Raw genomic sequence first — 21,943 nt, 5'->3', positions numbered from 1 at the left:
AAAAAAAAAGACATTATGACAAAGCACTCAAGTACTTTAAGTACTTTATGTGTATTAATTCCTTTAATCCTCTCAATAACTTTATGGAATAGGTACTATTATTTTAAAGACTTAGCACCTGAGGCAAAAAAGGGTTATGAGACTTGTCAAAGTCAAGCATTAGCAAATTAAATGGCCTGCACAGACCTGAAGAACTTTGATTCTAGAGCCCAAGTTCATAAACAAATTAATCATTAACAGTTTTCAATCATAGTGTCAGCTGGTGGTGGTGGCTCATGCCTGTAATCCCAGCACTTCAGGGGGCTAAGGTGCCCTAAGCTCACTTGAGCTCAAGCATTTTAGGCCAGCCTGAGCAACACAATGAGACTCTGTTTCTACAAAAAACACAAAAAGTAGCCAGGCATAATGGTGCATGCCTGTAGTCCCAGCTACTCAGGAGTGGGAGGATCACTTAAGCCTGGGAGATTGAGACTACATGGAGCAATTATCAATAGCATCACTGCACTCCAGCCTGGGCGACAGAGTGAGACTCTGTCTCAAAAAGAAGAGAAAAATCATAATGCCCTGATCTATGGAGCACTATGGGATATGTACTTGCCCCATTACAGGAACATTCCATCAATGAACATAGCCCTTCCTGAGGTTTTGAAGAATGTAAGAAATTACTTTAAAAATATGGAAAGGGCTCTGCTGCATGGTAGCAAATCAAAAATGTTCCTTTGAAGCACATTTTTCTTATATCTAATATAACATTTTTAAGAAACTAGCATAGACCAAACTCTGGAAATCCCACCATCCCTTCTAACTTCAGGAATCATAGAATGATTTTCTCTTTAATAACTTAAATGTACCCTATTGTGAAAACTGCAACTTTTACTTCAAATTAATTCAGAGATGAAAAAACTGTATGAGTAATTATCCTTCAAAAGATGTTTTAAAAGGCTTTTCTTAGTTCAAATAGAGTTGATTTAATCTCTAATACTCATATGAGTGATCGTTATAAGAAAGTTCAAGCATTTTTAACTATTCCTAATGTAGTAACAAAGCTACTATGAAAACTTCTGAGTTTCAGAGGCATATAAAGCTAATGGATAGAGTTCCCTCTGGTGGAGATGCACATACACAGCACTTCTAAGAAAAAGATTTGGGGGCAACATTCATGTCACATCTTCAAATGAAGCAGTTCTTAAAGTGAATTATTTAGAGCCACAGACTATTCATGATAATTAAATCTTCATTATATATTACTAATTGCACCATGTAGGTTCATCCATCTGGCACTTCAGCTTACAAACTTTTATGCAGGTACTCTCTGCCTTACTTAATGTTCAAAAATGCTCAACTGAGTACACAGAGAGGGTTTATTATGGCCATACAGTAATCAAGAAACTTAAGCTTGGCAGGATGGCTGACACCCCTGTGGCCACAAAACAGAGAGGTGGAAGGAAATGCCAGGATCTGAACCTAGGACTTTACTTCTTATCCTGTCTAATACCCAGGCTGCTTCATCACCATCTGGTCTACTTAACTGTTTTATTTTAACAAAACAAAGTTAACAGTAAGATTTTTTAAAATTAGAGCTAAAAAGAAATCTTGGTAACTTTCTATAAGTGACTGAACATGCTGTTTTCTTACGTATGAATTTAATGCATCAACTACTACTTTCAAGTAAGTCAGTCACAATTGATTAGGAATTGAAAACACAATTTTAATACATATGCTGTGGTATGATTTGGGCTATAATTTCATATAAAAATATCTTTTTCACTTCTGATGTAAAAAATATATTTTTCCAATAGTGACTTTGATCAGTTGAGCTACTATGGTAAATTTTACTTTACTTCAGTAAAATCTTCACTTTCCTAAGTGCAGAAAATCAAATGCATTGCCAGTAGCAGCATCGCAATGAAAAGACTTACACAGATGTATCTCCAACAAATAGATCTAACACTGAGCTTTTTAAAATGAAATAGTGCTTCAATCCACATACTTTAATCACAGACCTAATGATGTTAACTACCTATTTCTTTTTCAGTTGAGAATAGCAAATATATAAAAAAACGAATCTTCAAAGAGAAATTGGGATCAGCTGAGAAACATCTTAAAACTACAGAGGGGATTCAGAAATAATTTAACAACCCACAATCACTATGCGTAACTACAAACTTACCTCAAGCTGACCTCCCCATGCAGCTGTGTTTACAATATCATCACAGTACTTCTGAAACTCTTCTGTAGAGAACAGGTCAGAATACAGCATTTAATAATTTTTTGTAACTTACGTTACAAGATCCCTTTTAGAGTTCCCACAATTTCTGACAAAAATGCCCAAGTTATGAACATTCTCCTTCTTTACCAGTATCCCCCATAATCTAATCCACCTCCCAAATCCAAATTTAATTCACCCCAACTTTCTACCACATTTTCATCCAAGAATAAAGCAGTTCATTCCTGCTTTATTTCTTCCGTCAGAGTCCCAGATACCTTCTCTACCTAACAAGCCTACCTCACTCTACTCCAAGCGATGACTCCCAAAATTGCCACCATATTCACTATCTTGACCTGTGTTATGAAGCCCAAACCTGCATCCAAAGGAATACATGTAAGACCAAAAAAAAAAAAAAAAATGTAGTCCCTGTATAATCAGGTTCACTGTAAGACTCTGGAAAATGTACGAAGAAAATCTGAGTAAAAGTACAGATTAGTTGAAATTCCTTCCCCAGAGACAGCATCAAACAGTGCCTCCACTTGTTATTTTGGAAGCACTTACATTATTTGCATAAATATCAGTTCTAGCTAAGGAAAGGGCTTTTCAGATCAACCCTGAGAAGTAAAAGACCTAGTCACTAAATTTACAATGGGTATATTTTGTGAATACACCTTTTTATGTAGCATGTTAAAATGGTAAACAATTATCCTTCCCACAAAGATAGAGGGAAAGAAATTATGGACATCTAAAAGAAAAATATGTCTCGTGTTTGTCTCATTCCCTGTTAAATCTTCAGTGTTCAGAACAGTGCCTAGGATAGTGCTGTGCAGTGGCCTTCAGTTAATATTGGTTGGATAAATGAAGATAATTAAGTCTTTGGTGTTTTTCTCTGACTCAGCATACTGAACTGCCACCTTCTCTATGCCCTACAACTAGTGCAATTGGGGGGTTTCAATGATTTGGTAATCATTTGGGAGATTAATGACGGAAAAGTCATTTATCACATTGCCTCAGCATATATCAAGATACATGGAAAAATGAGTTTTATGTCCCACAGCAAGTTCTGTTTAATTAGAAAACAGCAATGACCTAAAACAGCAAGAGATAAGCTAACATTTCCAATATGCCATCTATGGGAAATTAATTTGCTACAGAATTAAATATGCCTAAGTCATTCTTGAGATCTATCAACAGATACTACAGGCCATACACACTAAAGGAGACATACTTGATTGCCAATGCTCATTCTTATCCATTCTGCATCACTCTCTACCTTCCCTCCACGGAGGGCAGACTCCACTAAAGGAAAGTCAGCCTTAACCTTTCTCTCTCCAACCCATTTTGGCCATATGACTTGCTCCCAATGGACACTGCCAAACCTGCCACCTTCTCTCAAGGACTAACAGTCCTTTATTCCATTCTTTACTCCTCCAAAACCTGTTCAGATTTTTACTTGCTCTCTTCCTCATCTGCTAGTTGTATACTTTTTACTTCATCATAAATATTTTAACTGTGGAAAGTACTATACATAACAAAGCAGGTTATTAATTCATTTGTTTTGGTTTTGCAAAATCAAATTTTACTTGAATACTAATCTTCGTAATTATAGCTTATTGAGAGTAAAAGTAAAATTCCCAAAGTATAGGATAAAAGGAGGAAATAGTTTTCCTAGTCATTCTCTCCTTATGGTCTTCAGACCGTATATATACTTCTTCAAGCTTATCTTCCTCAATACTTAACTTCATCAAATATAAACTTACTTTTCAAAAATGATTAATCTTATTCCTATTTTATCTTACATAAAATGATTAACATATTCTAATTACAAAATAACTAATTAAAAAATCTTAATAAAGAAAAATATACCAACATCTATTAAAGTACATAAAATAATTCTGCCTAAATCTTGTGATGTTTTTCCTAAGAATCATATGGGCTCTTCTTACGCTCCGTGCTAGGAAGCACTTTATTTAAAAACAACAACAGCAACAATGAAAAGTAGTAAAGAAAAATAAATTACCTGGAGTATACATATCTCCTGTATTAGGGTTTGTTAAAAATGGCAGAAAGTCATCCACATGGCTTTGCATATACTCAGCGGTCTGACTTCTTAAGGCAATCACAGTCAGAGCACAATCCTTTTCCTTCAGTTGATCTTCAATGGCTCTATACATACAGTGGCCATCAGATGGAATCTGTTTAATTTCTAACTGTCTAGCTGCCAATATGTGAGCAAGTTTTTCACTTTCCATGTGTCTGGCTCCTGTTAAGTTTTCAATTTCAGCTTCAGCTATCCGTTCTTCTCGCTCCTTTTCCAATGCAGCTTTCTTTTCCTAAGAAAAGGAGAATGCAGGAAAGTTAATTCATAATGATTAAGACTAATTCCCATTTATTAAGGGAATGGAGATGTAAAGGTCTCAAAACTTTTTGGTGTCTTTCTCCCTTCTCCCACAAGCACTATCACATGGATCATCTCATTGTTTAAAGAATTTTCTACAAGGTGAGCTCCTGTAAGGGCCTGCTATCTTACTCATCTGTGTGTTTCCTACACCTTGCTCTATACTGGACATTAAGAGAGCCCTCTAGTTTTTCTTTGAAGTCTATTTAAAAACTACATGCCAAGTTTCTAAAAACTTTACTTACTGATTTCAAAGTATTATCTTAAGACTGAGCTATCCTAGGCCTTCAAGCACATTGTTATTATATTAAAGCCCAGGCTAATCCAGCCTTCTTATCACTCCACCAGTAACATGTTAAGATGACACAGCCTTTAGAAGGGTACAGGCAGACACTATTTTTATCTAGCATTTTAAAATGTATGTATATGCATACATTTAATTAACAAATATTTTACAAAAAATAAAATAAAATATAACAGATAAAGTTCCCCCTAAAACCACTGCCATCCCAGTGCTTGGTCTAGGTTTGGTATGTATCCTTCTAGATTGCTTTTCTATTCATTTTCATAAATATAGTATACTCTTGAAACGTGCAAATTTTTAATAAAAATGGTATCATATGTCACATTCTGCAATTTGCTTTCCTTACTCAAATGTCTGAAGAGCTCCTACCATGGAAACATATGCTAGGATGGAGTGGGGTGAAGGCAATGAGAGATCTGTGACATAAAGAATAGACTGGAGGTGTGGAGGGAAGACTGGGGAAGAAGGAAGTGAAAAAATTCCTGACAGATGGACTAGTAATGATCAAAAGCCAGAAAGCACTATATGTTTCGTAGCTAAAAACAGTTCATAGAGCTAGAGTGCCAGAAAAAAAGTGTCAAGAGATGAAATCGGAGGCAAAAAAGATAGGCATATAGTTAGTATGCAGTAAGTCTACACTTAACATAGTACTAAAAAGAAACTAGAATATATGCAAAATACAGATCTTTTCTCTGGATGACGGGATTCCAAAATAAATTTTATTTGGGGGGGGGGGTGTGTGTGTGTATGTCTGTATGTTTTTCTGCATCTTTCTAATTCTCTACCATATATTTTGTTTGTACACTCAAAGGGAAACTGCTTTATAATTTAAGAATAAAAACAAACTAAGTTACATAAATCTTGATATTAGTAATAAGCTTCAGTGAAGGATTTGGTAAGCCAAGACTAGAAAAAGGTAAAGGCTTCCATACCTCTAGCTCTAATTCCTCCTTGAAACAAAAGTGAATGGGAAGGCAAGTTTCAATTAAACTTATTGTCATATACTTGTACTACTTGCCTGTTATGTGCCATGCTAGATGAACCTAAAGTGATTTATAAGCTACCTGAATCAAAACCAGCAACATCTCCCTAATAAAACATAGCCTATTCAAGGTTTTACCTCCCAACTCTGTAATATAAGTAACAGGAACAAATTTATTTCACTACATACCTAGAACTGTGGATCACAGAGGCATAAAATCTTAAAACACAAGATGGCACTATTACTTTATAAAAGACTAAAAAAGTTTCAGAGGGGAGAGGAAGAATAAGCACCTTAGATATCATCTAATCCAAAACCCCTCATTTTCCTCTTCTGAGGAAACAGCACGCAGAAAGATTTCCAAAGGCCACACAGCTGGTAAGAGCAGAGCAGGGACCAAGGACAACACAGAGAGCTCCTTCTATCCAGGCACCTGAATCAGAATAAAAGTTGGAGCAGATGGGAGCTGGAGTTAATGATGTCATGTACTATTTACTGGAAGAGTGGCACTTTATCCTATCTGTAAAACTGTTTAAGCCTCTAAAATATGAATTCTAATCATTTCATTTTTTCCCTTCATGCTTTGCTTCAGTAGAACAAAACAACTGAGTTTCCTTTTCAGAGCACTAGATAAGAAATTCACTGGATTCTTTTTCCAGCAATGCATAGTTTCCCAAAACCACTAAGACTTTGGTTTCTACAGCTATAGTACTGGAGATAGAATCATACCAGTAAGTTCTAATGAAAATGTATAAAAGGTGATAACAGCAAGTAAATCATAAATATATAGTAGATAAAACTAGAATCATGTTGATATAGTAATATAGCAAAGACAACTCAAAGAGAATATCAAGAGCTGGACACCAGTCCTAGGTTTGTATCAAAGTTTTAGTGTACTATTGCGATAACCTGGATATCTGCTTTCTCATTTGTAAAATAAAGAACTCAATCTCATTCCAGTTCTCAAATTTCATATTTTTAGAAACCAGCACTTCTAAGGTCTATTTTAGACTCTTTCTATCTTATCAAAAACCTTCTAAGTTTTTTGAATTAAATAAAATACTATGTTTTTCCAGACTAAAAATAAGAGATATGCTCTAAAATATTCCACAATATTCTTACAGTAAATCTGTATAAAGTTTTATGTTTTTCTTCGAGAGTTGTATCTTTCCCAAAGATAAACATCATAAATTAACTGACTTTTCATTCCTTGGTGCTTCTGCAAAACAGGAGGTACCAAATTATCTAACACCTGATTGTGCATCCTCTCCTCAGGTTCCATTTTCTCAAATGTTATAAATGTTTAATGTTTTCTGTTCTAAAATTCCATTAACATAACAATGTAAAAGCATGACTTGGACATTTTTTCTGCCAAGTATTAAAGCAGCTGACTATAAAAGATACTAAATGTTTTAAGAGGATAGCTGACAAAGGTACATTTTCAGTTGTGCAATAATTTAGGGGAAAAGTAACAAAATTTTTGAGAAAGGCAAGGGAGTTTTCACTCTGTTTGTTTTGTTGTCAGAGATCCAGCTGTGGGGGAACAAGTTTTGATAAAGACAGGAAGAACTTGTGCCCTTATGTTTTCCAGAATTAGTTAGGCTATTGTAAGATGTTATCAATTACTAAGTCGGTGTTGTTATGCTACTGGCATGCAAAAATTCCGCCCTTCCTTTTTAATCTATAGAAGCTAGATGACAATTGTGAGAGCATCACAAAAGTGCATATCATAAGCAAACAATCTCTAAGATTCCATGAGATCTAAAATTTATGAATCTACAAAAATCAGAATTATATTTACTCAAGAATAAAATTTTATACAACAATGAGAAATGTTTGACTATGAGCATTTCATCAACTTTCAAACAAAAAAAGACATTGTTTTTAGGTTTAATTTTTTAAGAGGCATACTATGCACTACTTAACATAGTAAACAATACTATCATTTGTTGACTCATTAATTCTCCAGGCCTGTGTTAAGGGCTTTGGAAATAATACATTATTTAATATTCAAAATGAAGTACCTTATGAAGTAGCTATCACTTGCCCCCATTTTATAGATGTGAAACTGAGGCTTAAAGAAGAACCTTACCCAAAGTATAATAGTAAATGAAATTAAAACCTCATCTGTTTGACACTAAACTCCATGCTCTACTAAATTACATACTATGTCATAAGATGCAAAACTAGTTTAAAATTATGCATTTAAACAATAGAAAACATCGAGTGCTAATAAAATAACACTCATGACTAAAAAGACTGAATTTATTAATTTTTTTTTTTTTCAAATTCAAGGGACTTACCTATCTAATCTCATTTCCATAATGCTGATATGAACTGGCTACTTCCAATAAATCAGTTTCCATATAGCTCCTCAATAATGCAATATATTATCCTCACATTTGTTTTGTGCATGCTGTTTCTCCTATCTGGAATATCCTATCTAAATAATATTTCTTTCAAATTCCAACCCATTATTTTGAACATTCCCTTCTCTAAATTTTCATAATTAATCATTATATAGATACCTACACAATTCTCTAAGAATTTTGTGTACCCACATGTGTTAACTTCTAGGTTCAAATCTTTATTTCTCACCCAATGGTATAGTTCTTAGCCAGGGTTGTACATCATATCATCTTGGCCCACATTCTGAATTTTTAAATCTGGGATAATATAAACTACTCTCATTCCCAGCTTCACTTTCCTATGAGAACTGCATCCTGAATATGTTATTTTATATTCTCTTAGGACCATTTTCTTCTCCATAAAATGGGATAAAAGATCCTACTTCACAAGATTATTGTCAGGACTAACTGAGATTTCATATAAGCAGCTTAGCATAGTATGTGACACACAGCAGGTGCTTAATAAGTGTTAGTTCAAGTCTGTTGACAAGCAACTGCATCTTTTTTTTTTTTTTTTTCATTTTCTTCCTATAACAAGACTAAAGATAGTACCTAAGATAGTACTGAACACACAGCACTAACTTATAAACTTGGTGACATGACTTTCATACCCGTCTCTTTTGTGCTTTTGATATCCGAGGTGGCTGATTCTCAAGTACCAAGTTTGAAATGTTAACAGCAACAGAATCTATCTGAAGGAAACAAAAAGCATTAACAAGTCAATGAAAAATACTTTTTAAATTATTGAAAATCATAAATATATCTAATCCCGCATTTCAAATTTGAACAGCAGTAGACACTGTTTTAGGTAACATGGTTTTGTCTCCTGTCTCTATTTTTATGGAAAAATTTGACAAGTTCCCAAGAAGTTTCCTTACAACCATTCAAAGATCATGATCATCCCTGCATGCCTTCCTTCTTTCTTAGAATGCCTACTCCATTAATCTCAATGCAATACTGTACTTCCTGTAAGTGCCAACTCATTCAGCACTCTACTCTTCTTTTCTCTGACTACTGATAGTATATATAAGATAAAGGTCCCATGCTGGCTCAGTTCATTATTTACATGCATAACCTCAATGTGGCAGGAGAAGCCCTTTTCCATCTTAATTAGCCAGAACTTGATGAGTACTAATCCTTGATCCTAGTATTGAGCTTATCCTACCCTACCCTTTTCCATCTACAAGCTGATAACTGCAGGCAGAAAATATATTTAATTTATAATATCATTTGATATTATAAGCAATCCTAATACTCAAATCACTAGTATGTGTTTGCTAGAGTAAAATAAAGATGTTGGACTTTTAACTATAAAGATGAGTAGCTAATATTACTAAGTTAAACTAGTTTTTAGTATAACACATACATAGAACAACTCAAGGCCTTTAATACACAGAGACAGAGTCTCCAAAGGCTATATCACGAATGATCAAAATATTAAAATCAGATAGAGACTTCAAAAAATGGTTATCAGCTTTAGTCAAATTAGGAATCTTGTGATTCTTCAGAGGAATCTGCTAAAATTTACAAACAACTATATTGACAATAGGCAAGATAACAGAGATGCAACTGAAAAACAAAAAAGCTATGGCATGAGTTTTGGTAGTATTCAGAAAAAAAAAACCAATTTAAGTTAATGAAAAAGATAAACAGTTCAAAGTAGAATGGGAGTTTGTGTTTTAACAGTAGGACCCCACGTAGCTTACGAATCAAACATTTTTGTCCTTGGAAACCTGGGAAAGAAACCTTAAAACTGAAAGGTCTGCGAAAGCAAACAAAATTATCTCACCAATAGAAAAGATTGGAAGACAATTAGGAACACCACAACTGTCATGACACAATTTAACACCTGGAGTATCATGCCTTGTTACCTAGAGATGAAGTATATTAAGGGCAAAGAAAGTTGGGAAATTTAGACTATATTTAATGTAAAGACCATTGTAAATTAGCAAAGACAAGCTGTACTTGTCAAAGGCAAACCAAAATGAACCAAATAAAATTTAAGTATGGCAGATAAGATTTTGCATAGACATAAGAACTTTCTAACTATCATAGATGGAGTGAGGCTGTGGAGTCTATATGGCCCTTTATATCCAAAACCTATACAATGAATACCACACTACACAAAGCTATGACAGAATTCAGTATTCACTTCCTGGAGTAAGATAGTTCTCATTTGGAATGCTGGTTTTGGCAATTAACAGCTGTTATGACTTCTGGACAAAGTTCTTAATATCTTTAAGCCTCTTTCCTACTTGAAAAATGGGATTATTTACACTTACCTCACAGGTAATACCTCACATTATGTTACTGAGGTTTAATGAGATAATACATATAAAACAACATGTTTGGCACATATATATTAGTTCCAACGATAAAATAAATATTAGTTAAAATGATGAAAGGATGCTCCAACTTACACAAGAAACAGCAGTAAAATTTCAATTAAAACTTGTTTATAAAGCACTTTTATAATTTAAAAATGACTTCACGTTCATTTTCTTAATTCTTACAAAAACCTGTGCTTAGACAGCAGAAATATTTGTATTATATGTGTGGGAAAATTGAGCTCAGAAAGATTAAGCAACATTGCTCAGGCTACAGTCCCACTCAGTTGCAATTCTGGGATCAGATGTATGGTCTTCCAACTTTCATTTGGTGCCAACTTCATCTTCTAGGCAAGTAAATAGGTAAAAGAAGTACAGCACTTTCTTGGTTCATCTCCCTTATAAAAACACACTGCCCTGTGAACCTGGTCACAAAAATCTTTTTTTTTTTTTGAGACGGAGTTTCACTCATGTTACCCAGGCTGGAGTGCAATGGCGCGATCTTGGCTCACCGCAACCTCCGCCTCCTGGGTTCAGGCAATTCTCCTGCCTCAGCCTCCTGAGTAGCTGGGATTACAGGCACGCACCACCATGCCCAGCTAATTTTTTGTATTTTTAGTAGAGACGGGGTTTCACCATGTTGACCAGGATGGTCTCGATCTCTTGACGTCGTGATCCACCCGCCTCGGCCTCCCAAAGTGCTGGGATTACAGGCTTGAGCCACCGCGCCCGGCGGTCACAAAAATCTTAATGAGAAGTGATGCATAAGCATAACTAAGTGATTTCATTTCCCTACCAACTTCATGATTTTAGATAATAAGCAGTTTAACAGAAGTGCACAGCTGTTTTCAAATGGTGTAGGCAACGACAAACATTTCACATACCTTATTCTCCTTAATAGTCAGCTTCAATTGCTCCAGTTCTTCTCTATGCTTCTGTTCCATTTCTTTTTCCAACTTAGCCACATCTTCAGTGAGTTGCTTCCTCCTTTTCTTGTCATTCTTGGGAACAGCATTCTTCATACCCTGAATTTTGGCTGAAAAGCCATCAAAATCGTTAAGTCAGACACCCAAGAGTAAAAAGAGATGAAAAACGGGAATCAATAAGGGGATGGTAAGTGGAGAAAGGTAGAGAAAAAGTAATTATGGAAGCAAGAGCCATCACATAACAGACAGCTATAGAGAGAGAAGCGGCCTGATGAAGCTGAGACACACACACACAAACTTCATTAACATAATCTTTACTATGTTTCAGTTGTTTCGTGAGATAAGAGGAGGAAAAAAACCTGACTGTAGCAAGTTTTAAATCTTTCAGGTATCCTTTTTAGGCCACCTAAACTGAGGCGAGGCCATTCAAAATACAACCATTAGAGCCAAATATCGGTAACTGGGGCAGGTATAGAAAAGGGAGGCATAGAGGGTTTGAGAGGGGACAAGTCTGGGTCCAAGATCTCGGTTTCAAGGTATTTTCAGACACTGGCACCAAGGCGGCGGCCCAGGGTAGGGGGCAAGCGGCAGGCCTCAGAAGGGGAAGCCTCTGAAGTCTGGGGAATTAAAGAGCCGACGGGGCGGGGAAGGCGGGAGAGAAGAGGCCACTTGCTACTAGGGGAAGTCTAAGGTGATCCAGATCAGTCATGCCTTAAGATTCCCCAGCACCGAACCGCCACGCGCCCTTCCCCGGGTAGGGGCGGCTTCCAGATTCCCACTTCCTTCCCCCTCACCCTGCAATTCCTTCTTCTCTTTGCGATGCCTTCTCACCAGCTGCTCTTCCTCATCAAGCTCTTCGGTCAAGACCGCCTCCATGACGACCAGGTACCCCAGCACACACTCTGGGAGAAACCTGCACCACCGGCTACTAGTCGCCTTCCACCCCTCAACCTTCACCCGGGGCTCCATTGGCTACTGCTGGGTCCCAGCCCCGCCTTCAAGGCGGCATCGAATCTAAGCCGAGCCACTACGAACAGGAGAAAACGGAATGAGGTGCTGCGCGTGCGCACTACCGTGACTCCGCCGTGATGGGCGGGGCGGCAGGGGCGGAACCAGTCTGCGAGCGGTAAAGCGGCATTTGCAGCCTCCGATTTAACTAGAGCGCTAGAGCCCCTTCTGCCATAAAGCTACGCGCCAGGCTCTTAGCCGTGACAGTGAGGCGCGTTAGAGATGACGTAACAGGAATCGTTTTCAACGTCTATTTTATGCCATGCTTCAGAAGACCTCCTTTAATCTTTGACTTTGGTCCCAGTTGCTAAGAAAGGTAACTGAAAAGGTGAGAAAGAAAAATAAAGCGTTTTAATAAATCCGTCGATAATTATCAATGGGAATCTTTGGGCTGTTTTGGGCCGTGTAGAATCAAATTCTGTTTGTTTCCAAAGTCGTAATACTGCCCCTCAGAAGAAAGGAACAGCGCTAAGTAATCGAAAAAATGCCTCCTGTTGAAACGGATGTAGATTTGGAAATAGAAGATATAGGAAGGATTGAGACTCATAGATGCAGAGGCTTAAAAACCTATGCGCGATGATAAAGAGGGTACTGTCAAAACGCTTGGAAAATACCAGGAAGTTGAGAGAGTTAAAAGGGCGCAGGCTGAATTGGCCACAAAATCGAATTACTGAAGTAAGTGTAAAACAAGACAGATTGTCATCGAATACGGAGAAAAGAGGAACAGAAATTAAGAGGAGAAAAAGATCTAGAGGGCTGGTCAAGGAGATACAATCTACGCATAATAATACCTGAAACTGGGGACAGAGCAAGTAGAGCTGAAACAATTATTAAGGATCTAATTGAAAAAAATTTTCCAGAATTGAAGAACGAACTAGATCTACAAATGGAAAACGCTCACAGGGTACCTTTAAATTTTTATAAAAAGAACGCAACAGCTAGACATATCCTGATGACATTTCTTAAAGATAAAGAGAAAAATTTACAAGCATCTGGACAGAGAAAGCAGGTTACCTACAAAGGGGCAAAAGTCAGGCTGACCTCAGATTTTTCTCTTGCAATTCTAAATGCCAGAAGACAATGTAACAATATCTACAGAGTTTTAAGGGAAAATAATTTTGAGCCAAGAATTATATACCCTGCAAGTTATCATTTATTTACAAAGGAAACTGGAAGACATTCTTAGATATACAGAGGTTAGGAAAGTATAACAACCAAGAACCTTCCCTGAAAATTTTGCTGAATGATTTACTGCAGCTAACAGAGAACCTGAATTAAAATAAGAATAGAGTGGCAATTGTATGAAAGAATTAATGGTACGCAAGAATTAATGGTATGCATTAAAACTAAGAATTGTTATGTATAGGGCATTAAAATTAAATACAAAAATAGAAACGGAAGCAGGGTCTAAAATGTCAGTTTAGATTTAAACTGTGGAAAGGCATGCCACACGTTCAATATATTGGACAGATAAATACTGTTTTATATTTAGCATATAGTATCGTAGATAAAAATATGCATGTTCTTAAGCTAAATCTAAGTAAAAGGGCTTTGTCACTGTAGATTGGACAAGTAACAGCATTCTAAATTTCAAATCTGACAAAATTCGAAAACAGTACAGTTTCATTTCCCTTACTTTTAAGTATAGCAGGAAAAAAAAAATAGCAAGTTTGTCCATAATGTTACTACTGATATTGTAAAGAAACTTCCAAATCACTGGTTTGGGAGTGGGGCATAAATCCTCATTTTATGTACATGTTGCATGGGGAAAAACAGTAATTACTGCATCGTATAGTAGTTCATCTATGTAAATTTGACATTGAAATAGAATAGATACATTACAACGTTTTGGGTTGGAAAGGAGGTGGTAAAATAAATAGCAAAAAGATAATAGCAAAAAGACATTAAAATTAGCACAAAGTAGATGACAGAATACAGATGACTTATAAACTGGTTAAATAGCTCTATTACAATTGAAATTGGGTCAAAAGTCAATCTCTAACCTGAGATACTTTTGTATAAAACAAAGGATCAAAGAGTTTAAGGTAATGGAAACTATAAGTCAGAAATTGCAACATTTTGTTAAACAAAATCTAAACATAAGACATTTTATGTAAAACATACAGGATGTAACATTTAACAAACTATATGGTAATTAATATGACAATATGTAAAATACGGGTTTCATATCTTGATGTGGGTGATAGTTTTACTTATGTACATTGACATACATGTATTTAAAAACATGTACCTTTAAATTAGTGCATTTTATGTACCTAAAATTTATTTTGTAATCCTTCTGTATGTATTGTTAAAGAATATAGCAAAAATTATGTTGTACTATGACTTCAATATTTATGATTTCTTTTTTTAGAGACAAGAGGGTTTTGCTCTGTAGGCTGGAATGCAGTGGTAACATCATAGCTCACTGAAGCCTCCAACTCCTAGGCTCAAGTGATCCTCCTGCCTCAGCCTCCCAAAGTGCTGAGATTACAAATGTGAGCCACCAACCCAGCATATTTACAGCCTTTGATAAATCAAGTAAATGGAAAGTTAAGAGATAAAAGATAAGTAGTTAAAATGTGTGTGTGTAATATATATTACTTTTCCACCTTGTTTTTGCATTCTTTTCAAATTATCCTGAAGCATTTCTAAATGATTTTATATTAAGATATAGAGAAAACTTTAATAAATTTCTAGAGAGCACTCATGACATTACAAAAAAAAAAAAAAAAAGCCTAGAAAATAATTTTTAACCCTGAAGAACCACATACTTGGAATTTTTTTAATGTTCTTAAATAAACTTTGGGTCCAAGAGGAAATTACAACAAATACTGATGATTTAGGAATTACAACCATGAAGATAATTATACTTTACATGCTATGGGATGTATGTAGAAAAGGCAAAAAAGAGGAATTAAAACATTAGGTGAAGAATGAATATGCACATAGGAAAAACTCAGTAACTAAAGTTTTTCAATTTTGCTACCTTTCAAATGAGGAAGTAGTTTGCCTTCATAGTGGATTCATCCTCAATATGTTATTAGGCCACAATTAACTACTTAGTGACAGATCTCTCCCAATTGAGTTTTAATGTAACATAACAGATTCTAAGCATCTGACAACAATTGATTCTCAAGGAGAGAAAAGCTTAAGTTTCCTTTTTTCTCTCCCCTCCCTGCATTGTTTTTCCCTTCGCAGACCTCCATATAACAATCTTTTCATGTACAACATTTTTATTGAAAAGTATGGCCTTCAGAAAAACAGCATCAGCCTTGCCTGGGAACTTGTTAGAAATGCAGTATCTCAGGTCAATAGCAGCATAGTATTAGATCATAAAATCTTACACATCTACAAGCCTTCTCAGCACAGTGCATTATACATTGTGAATGCTCAATAAATGCTATCCAGAGATGTGTAGAAAAAATATTTGGAAGTAGCCAAAACATTAATAGTATTTATATCTGGGTGGCAGCTTTTTGGATATTACTTCTTTATGTTTTTTTAAACATAAATTACATTAAAAGAAAAAGCTATTTTACTTTTATAAACATGCAGAAATTTTGAAAAGTATATAGATGATGATATATGTTATCTGTTTTCATGCTGCTATAAAGAAATACCCGAGCAGGTAATTTCTAAGGAAAAGAGGTTTATTTGACTCACAGTTCTGCATGGCTGGGAAGGCCTCAGGAAACTTACACAATTATGGCAGAAGGGAAAGCAAACATGTCCTTCATTAGGTGGCAGAAGAGAGAAAGTGCAGAGTGAAGAGGGGAAAAGCCCCTTATAAAACCATCAGATCTCAGGAGAACTCACTATCATGAGAACAGCATGGGGGACCTGCCTCCATGGTCTGATCACCTCCCATGAGGTTCTTCCCACAACACATGGGGATTACAATTTGGATTACAATTCAAGATGAGATTTGGGTGGGGACAAAGAGCCAGACCATTTCACCTATGATCCCACCATGCAGAGAGACCCTAAAAACTGTATGTCCTTCTGGTCAATTAAATTACTATTCAAATTTAGAATATATTAATTTCTGCTTCATTCACTTGCAATTATAGACATTTCTCCAAGTCAATTATTTTTCAAAAACATTTTTAACTGCTGCATATTTTCCCATCACACAAAATAGCTCTCACTTTTTAGCCCTTACCTTGCTTCTCAGCAATATTTGACACTATCTACTGCAATATTTGCCCAATTGACTCTCCCTTCTGTCCACATTTCTATTCAAACAGTGAAGCCTGCCCTCATTCTTTCATTAAAAGAAAAAACAATGTGCTCTTCCCACCCAGCTGTCTTAGTTTCCTGGTTAACCTGCTTGATTTCTCTACATAGCAGTCAATGCTATCTGAGATGGCCTTGTTAAATTGGGTGTTTCCTGTCTCCTCCCTTGGCTTCTATGATACACCCTCTCCCTTGTTAGTCTTCTTTGGCTCTGGATGCTCCTTATTGACTTTTCTATCTCTTCCTGAAATTTGCTAAGTCCCTTAGGGCTCTGGCCCAGGCTCATTTTCACTCTGCATGCTTTCTGCCAACTTCATCCCATGTCTTCAATTAATACATCTATGTGCTGACTGGACCCTTCTCTCAAGTTCTAGGGTGTATTTAGATTCTCCAGATAAACGGAACTAAAGAAATATAAATAGATATGTAAGAGGAGATTTATTATGGAGGCCAAGAAATATGATATGCTGTCTGCCAGCTGGAGAACCAGGAAAACTGATCATGCAATTCAGCCCAAAGGCCTGAAAACCAGGTACTCCAACGTCTGTGGGCTGGAGAAGATGGATGTCCCAGGTTAAGTAAAGAGAGCTTCCCTTGCTTTGTTGTTTATGATTGTATCATGTCTGCTCACCTTGGTGAGAGCAGATCTTTTTTACTCAGCCTACCGATTCTTCCAGAAACACTGTTTTACCAGCTATCTGAGTATCCCAATCAAACTGACACATAAAATTAACCATCACACTGGATCATATATATAAAACAGCCTCCTGGGTGGCTCCCCTTGGATTTCTCCACAGGTACTATAAGTAATGTGCCCAAACTGATATCATCATCTCTAAATTTGTTCTCTGGGTTTTGGGTTTCTTTAGTCTTTTGTTCTTTTAAAATAAAATTTATGTGTTTCCAGGATTCTTTTTGAAATTTAAGTAGATGGCACCACTCCACACCCAGATAGCCCCATATGTACTACATTTATCTCTGATCCCATTTACTCCAAGGCTAGAGCTTTAGCCATATTGATTTTTTGTGTGTGTTTACAAAAATCAGGTTTCCTCCTGTCACCAAAAGTTTTCACTAGGTGCTTCCTTGACTTGGGAAAAACATTCCTGAAATTTTATAAAACTGACTTTTTTGTTATTAAGATCAAAATTTATGTTTCACTTCATCAAAGATGCCCATGTAACAATAACCTACATAATGGTATCCACCACATATCACCTATTGCAAGGCACTGTCAATCACTTTGTCTGCTCTGTCACTATCATGGCCCTTATTACTGTCTGACAGAATCTTCTTTTTGCTTTCTAAAAACAGTTTTACTGAGATATAATTAACATAATAAAAGGATAAATGCAACAAGAAAAGCTAACGATCCTAAATATATACACACCCAATACAGGAATACCCAGATACACAAGACTTATAAAGAGACTTAGACTCCCACACAATAATAGTGGGAGACTTCAACATCAATATTAAACAGATCAACGAGACAGAAAATTAACAAGGATATCCAGGACTTGAACTCAGATCCGGAACGAGTAAACTTAATAAACATTTATAGAACTATCCACTTTAAATACAGAAAATATACACTCATCAGTACCACATCACACCTACTTACAGGTTTAAATGAAATATTGGTTGGCTGCTTGTTTGTTATTTTCTTCCCTCATTTTTTTCATGTCTCCATTCTTAAGCACAATTATTGGCATACCCATTTTTAAACTGCATTCTAGCCTGGGCAATAAAGCAACACTGCAGTTCTCTCTCTCTCTTCCTCTTCCTCCCTCTTCCTCTCCTTCATTCTTTTTTTTTTTTTAATTATTCTTTTTTTTCTTTCTTTCTTTTTTTTCAAAAAAATAAATAAATAAACAACATGAAATGGCAGTATTAAATTCACATATATTATTAATCCTAAATTTAAATCGACTAAATCCCCCAATCAAAAGACACAGTCAAAACCCATTGGTATGCTGCATCCAGACGCATTTCACATGCAAGGATACATAAAGACTCAAAACAAAGGGATGGAGATTTACCAACCAAATGGAAAGCAAAAATAAATAAATAAAAAGCAGGAGTTGCAATTCTTGCCTCTGATAAAACAGACTTTAAAGCAACAAAGATCAAAAGAGGCAAAGAAGGACATTACATAACAGTAAAAGGATCAATGCAACAAGAAAAGCTAACGATCCTAAATACATACGCACCCAATATAGGAACACCCAAATACATAAGACTTATAAAGAGACTTAGACTCCCACACAACAATAGTGGGAGACTTCAACATCAATTTTAAACAGATCAGCGAGACAGAAAATTAACAAGGATATCCAGGACTCGAACTCAGATCCGGAACGAGTAAACTTAATAAACATTTATAGAACTATCCACTTTAAATACACAAAATACACACTCTTATAGCATCATATCACACCTACTTACAGGCTTAAATGAAATATTGGTTGGCTGCTTGTTTGTTATTTTCTTCCCTCATTTTTTTCCTGTCTCCATTATTAAGCACAATTATTGGTATAAAGGAGGCTTTCAATACCCATTTTTAGACTGCATTCTAGCCTGGGCAATAAATCAACACTTCCGTTCTCTCTCCATCTTCCTCTTCCTTCCTCTTCTTCATTCTTTTTTTCTTTCTTTCTTTCTTTTTTTCTTTCTATCTTAAAAAAAAAAAGAAAAAAGAAATGGATTTACACTTGGCAAATCATTGTTTCTTGTTTGTAGACTAAAATTCTCTTTAAAAGGCTCAGAAAGCTTCTTTGACATCAACTAACTTGTAAAAAACACCATTTTGATTATTTAAATTTAAATAAAAAACACGTAGGTTAAATTTCTCTCAAAACACAAATGATTTTTAGAATGAGAGAAAATCATGCTTGGCAAAAGACAGCTTGAGTTTTATTGAACCCAGAAAAAATAATAATAATTAACATGATAAACTACAACCAATCAGCCAATAAGTGGCACTACTGTCCTTTTACTTACTCATGTTGGAAACTTTGATGTCATTCTTGATTACTTTTTTTCTGTTACCCTTTAATATCAACAAATAATTAAGTCTTAATTTTTAAATATGTCTCAAATCAATCCACTTACCTTTAGTTCCACTAGCACCACTCTAGGTCCAAGCCTGAATCACCTGTATTATGGAAACATGCTTCTCTCCAGTTCATTCTTTATAACACAATAAGAACTTTATAAAATTCAGGCCAACTCAGGAGTTTCAACTTAAGTAGGTTCTCAATAAAATGTATACTCCTTAGTATGTGTCTCAAGGCCCAATCTCATCGCTCACCACATTTGATATAATCTATTTTAGCCCTTCCGGACTTCAGTGCCTTGAACTTCCATACTTTCTTTTCCCCAGGGAATGGAATGCTTTTGGAAATACAGCTTTCTCACCACTGGAAATATTTATCCACCATCAACCCTTGACCACCCTGTCTAGAATTATTCACAATTCTTAACCATTCATTCTCTATTGGAAGCACCCTATTTATTCCCCTTTTAATACTTTTACTTGACTTCTGTTTCATGAACTTGAATATAATGAAACATAAAATAACTAGATCCGTCTTGTTTGCCTTTGGGTCCTCATTACTTAGTACTGTGTTTAGCCCATAGAAGTCATTTAATAAACATTTTAATTAAGCATGAACTAGATGACTACTTAGTAATAATAAAGGCAGATAAAAGAACACTAAAAGTCACTTCCAGCCTTAAGATTATACAATTATATTTTTCAACTATAACATGAAACCAGCTAATGGTAATTAGAAGATAAATCTTGTCTCTGTGATGATGTTTTACCCATTGTCAACCTCTGCACTAATAGGATATCAGTAAATGAAAGGAACTATTTTATAGAACTTTCTCTTTTGGCCTTTCAAATTTCTAGTCTGTCTTTTAATTTATGTTGTATTACACTTTCTTCAAATATTTTCAGTTGCAATATTTTAAAATCTCTGTTTTGTTTTCTATTTTCCCATTTTCAAATTATTTTGCTAAGTTATTTGTCTTCTTCCTTCATGATATATTTTTCTTTTACTTTTCTCTAAAAACTTATGTGGCATCAGGAAAGAATGCTATGTGTGAAACTTAATGACAAATTGGTACTCCGCATCCAGTGCAACTTTACAGAGTTGAAAGAAGTTTCAAAAATTGGAAAGATAAATAGTACATTTTTCATATTCTCTTTTCAGTTATTTCAGGGCCACTACTGATTAGGGAATTTATGGGGAACATGAGTGGCACTGAAGCAGCATTCTAGTTTCCAGTGCCATCAACCTAAGTATCTTTCTCGTCTCTGTACAAAGCTACTGTAATGTGTTCTTGAAGTCAACATGTTTTATGGAAGTCTCTGTATTTGCCCCTTTATGTCAATTAACCTATTGTAAACCGAGATAAATGGGAAAATTAAAAACCTGTTTGAATTATTTTTAATGCACAAGTATTTTTTCAAGTGAAATCTTATGCAGAAGTTTGGTATATGAAACAGATAAAATAAACTAATGAGATTGAAAGGAGTGACTGGAATGGAGTCCTGCCCACTCTTTGGAGAATTTGAGGCAACTTTATAGAGCCCTTAGGAATTCAGTGTAAATGTTACTGGGTAATCTAAAGCAGAAATTTTAATCTGACTGCACTTGGGAATCATCTGAAGAGTTTTGTATTGATTTATTTCTAATACTGATATCCTGGTCTCTCTCTTCTCAAAAATGTCTCCTGTGGGGACCAAGCACATAGATGTTTTTTTAAAAAGCTTCCCCAGATGACGCTAATATGCAGCCAGGATTGAAAATAACTATCCTACACAGCAGTTTTCCTGATTCTGAGAACTCAGCTTTTCATTAGTTTTCCTTAGGGCAGGTCCTTCTTCTTATTCTGGGTCCTTGTGTTTCTTCTGAACCTAAAATTTCTCCATAGATCCCAGGATTTTCAAAATTTCTCATTTTCCATTTTCTGTCCTTTTATGTTACCCACTTGAAAACTACTGTCATCTTTCAAAACAAAACACTACCTGTTTCTTAGGTCTTTATTGTGGGCTTGTTATTCCTCAATACAAATTTACATAAAGTAATAACAAGAGACGGGCCTTGGTGTCAGAATTATTATATATATATA

At 35.5% G+C, this 21,943-nt stretch overlaps 1 protein-coding gene and 1 long non-coding RNA gene across 9 annotated transcripts in view; one reads left to right on the top strand and one right to left on the bottom strand.

The window, feature by feature from the left end:
• The window catches only part of OTUD6B (OTU deubiquitinase 6B), a 15,496-nt gene extending 2,879 nt beyond the window's left edge, over positions 1-12,617 (bottom strand). Inside the window, exons 1-5 of one of the 4 annotated variants that reach the window (XM_017538072.2) lie at positions 12,349-12,617; positions 11,513-11,664; positions 8,913-8,993; positions 4,230-4,542; positions 2,171-2,232 (exon numbers count right to left, since the gene is read on the bottom strand). In XM_017538072.2, the coding sequence (XP_017393561.1) occupies positions 2,171-2,232; positions 4,230-4,542; positions 8,913-8,993; positions 11,513-11,664; positions 12,349-12,523 (783 nt within the window). In that variant the 5' untranslated portion in view covers positions 12,524-12,617. Of the gene's footprint in view, positions 1-2,170; positions 2,233-4,229; positions 4,543-8,912; positions 8,994-11,512; positions 11,668-12,290 lie in introns of all 4 variants that reach the window. The other 3 variants (XM_037741859.1, XM_037741860.1, XM_037741858.1) reach the window with 3 other exon arrangements.
• Positions 12,618-12,692: 75 nt separating this feature from the next.
• Positions 12,693-21,943, top strand: part of LOC108310887 — a 22,457-nt gene continuing 13,206 nt past the window's right edge. Inside the window, exons 1-4 of one of the 5 annotated variants that reach the window (XR_005201768.1) lie at positions 12,693-12,890; positions 14,937-15,144; positions 17,170-17,333; positions 20,187-21,528. This is a non-coding gene — a long non-coding RNA (uncharacterized LOC108310887). Of the gene's footprint in view, positions 12,891-14,936; positions 15,145-17,169; positions 18,135-20,186; positions 21,529-21,943 lie in introns of those variants that run through there. The other 4 variants (XR_005201769.1, XR_005201770.1, XR_001827970.2 and 1 more) reach the window with 4 other exon arrangements.

This window comes from Cebus imitator, unplaced genomic scaffold, assembly GCF_001604975.1.
Source record: "Cebus imitator isolate Cc_AM_T3 unplaced genomic scaffold, Cebus_imitator-1.0 Scaffold109, whole genome shotgun sequence".
In the NCBI taxonomy this organism is placed as follows: Eukaryota; Metazoa; Chordata; class Mammalia; order Primates; family Cebidae; genus Cebus; species Cebus imitator.
Note: the sequence above shows the minus strand (reverse complement) of the source record. Positions and strands in the feature narration are given on the sequence as shown.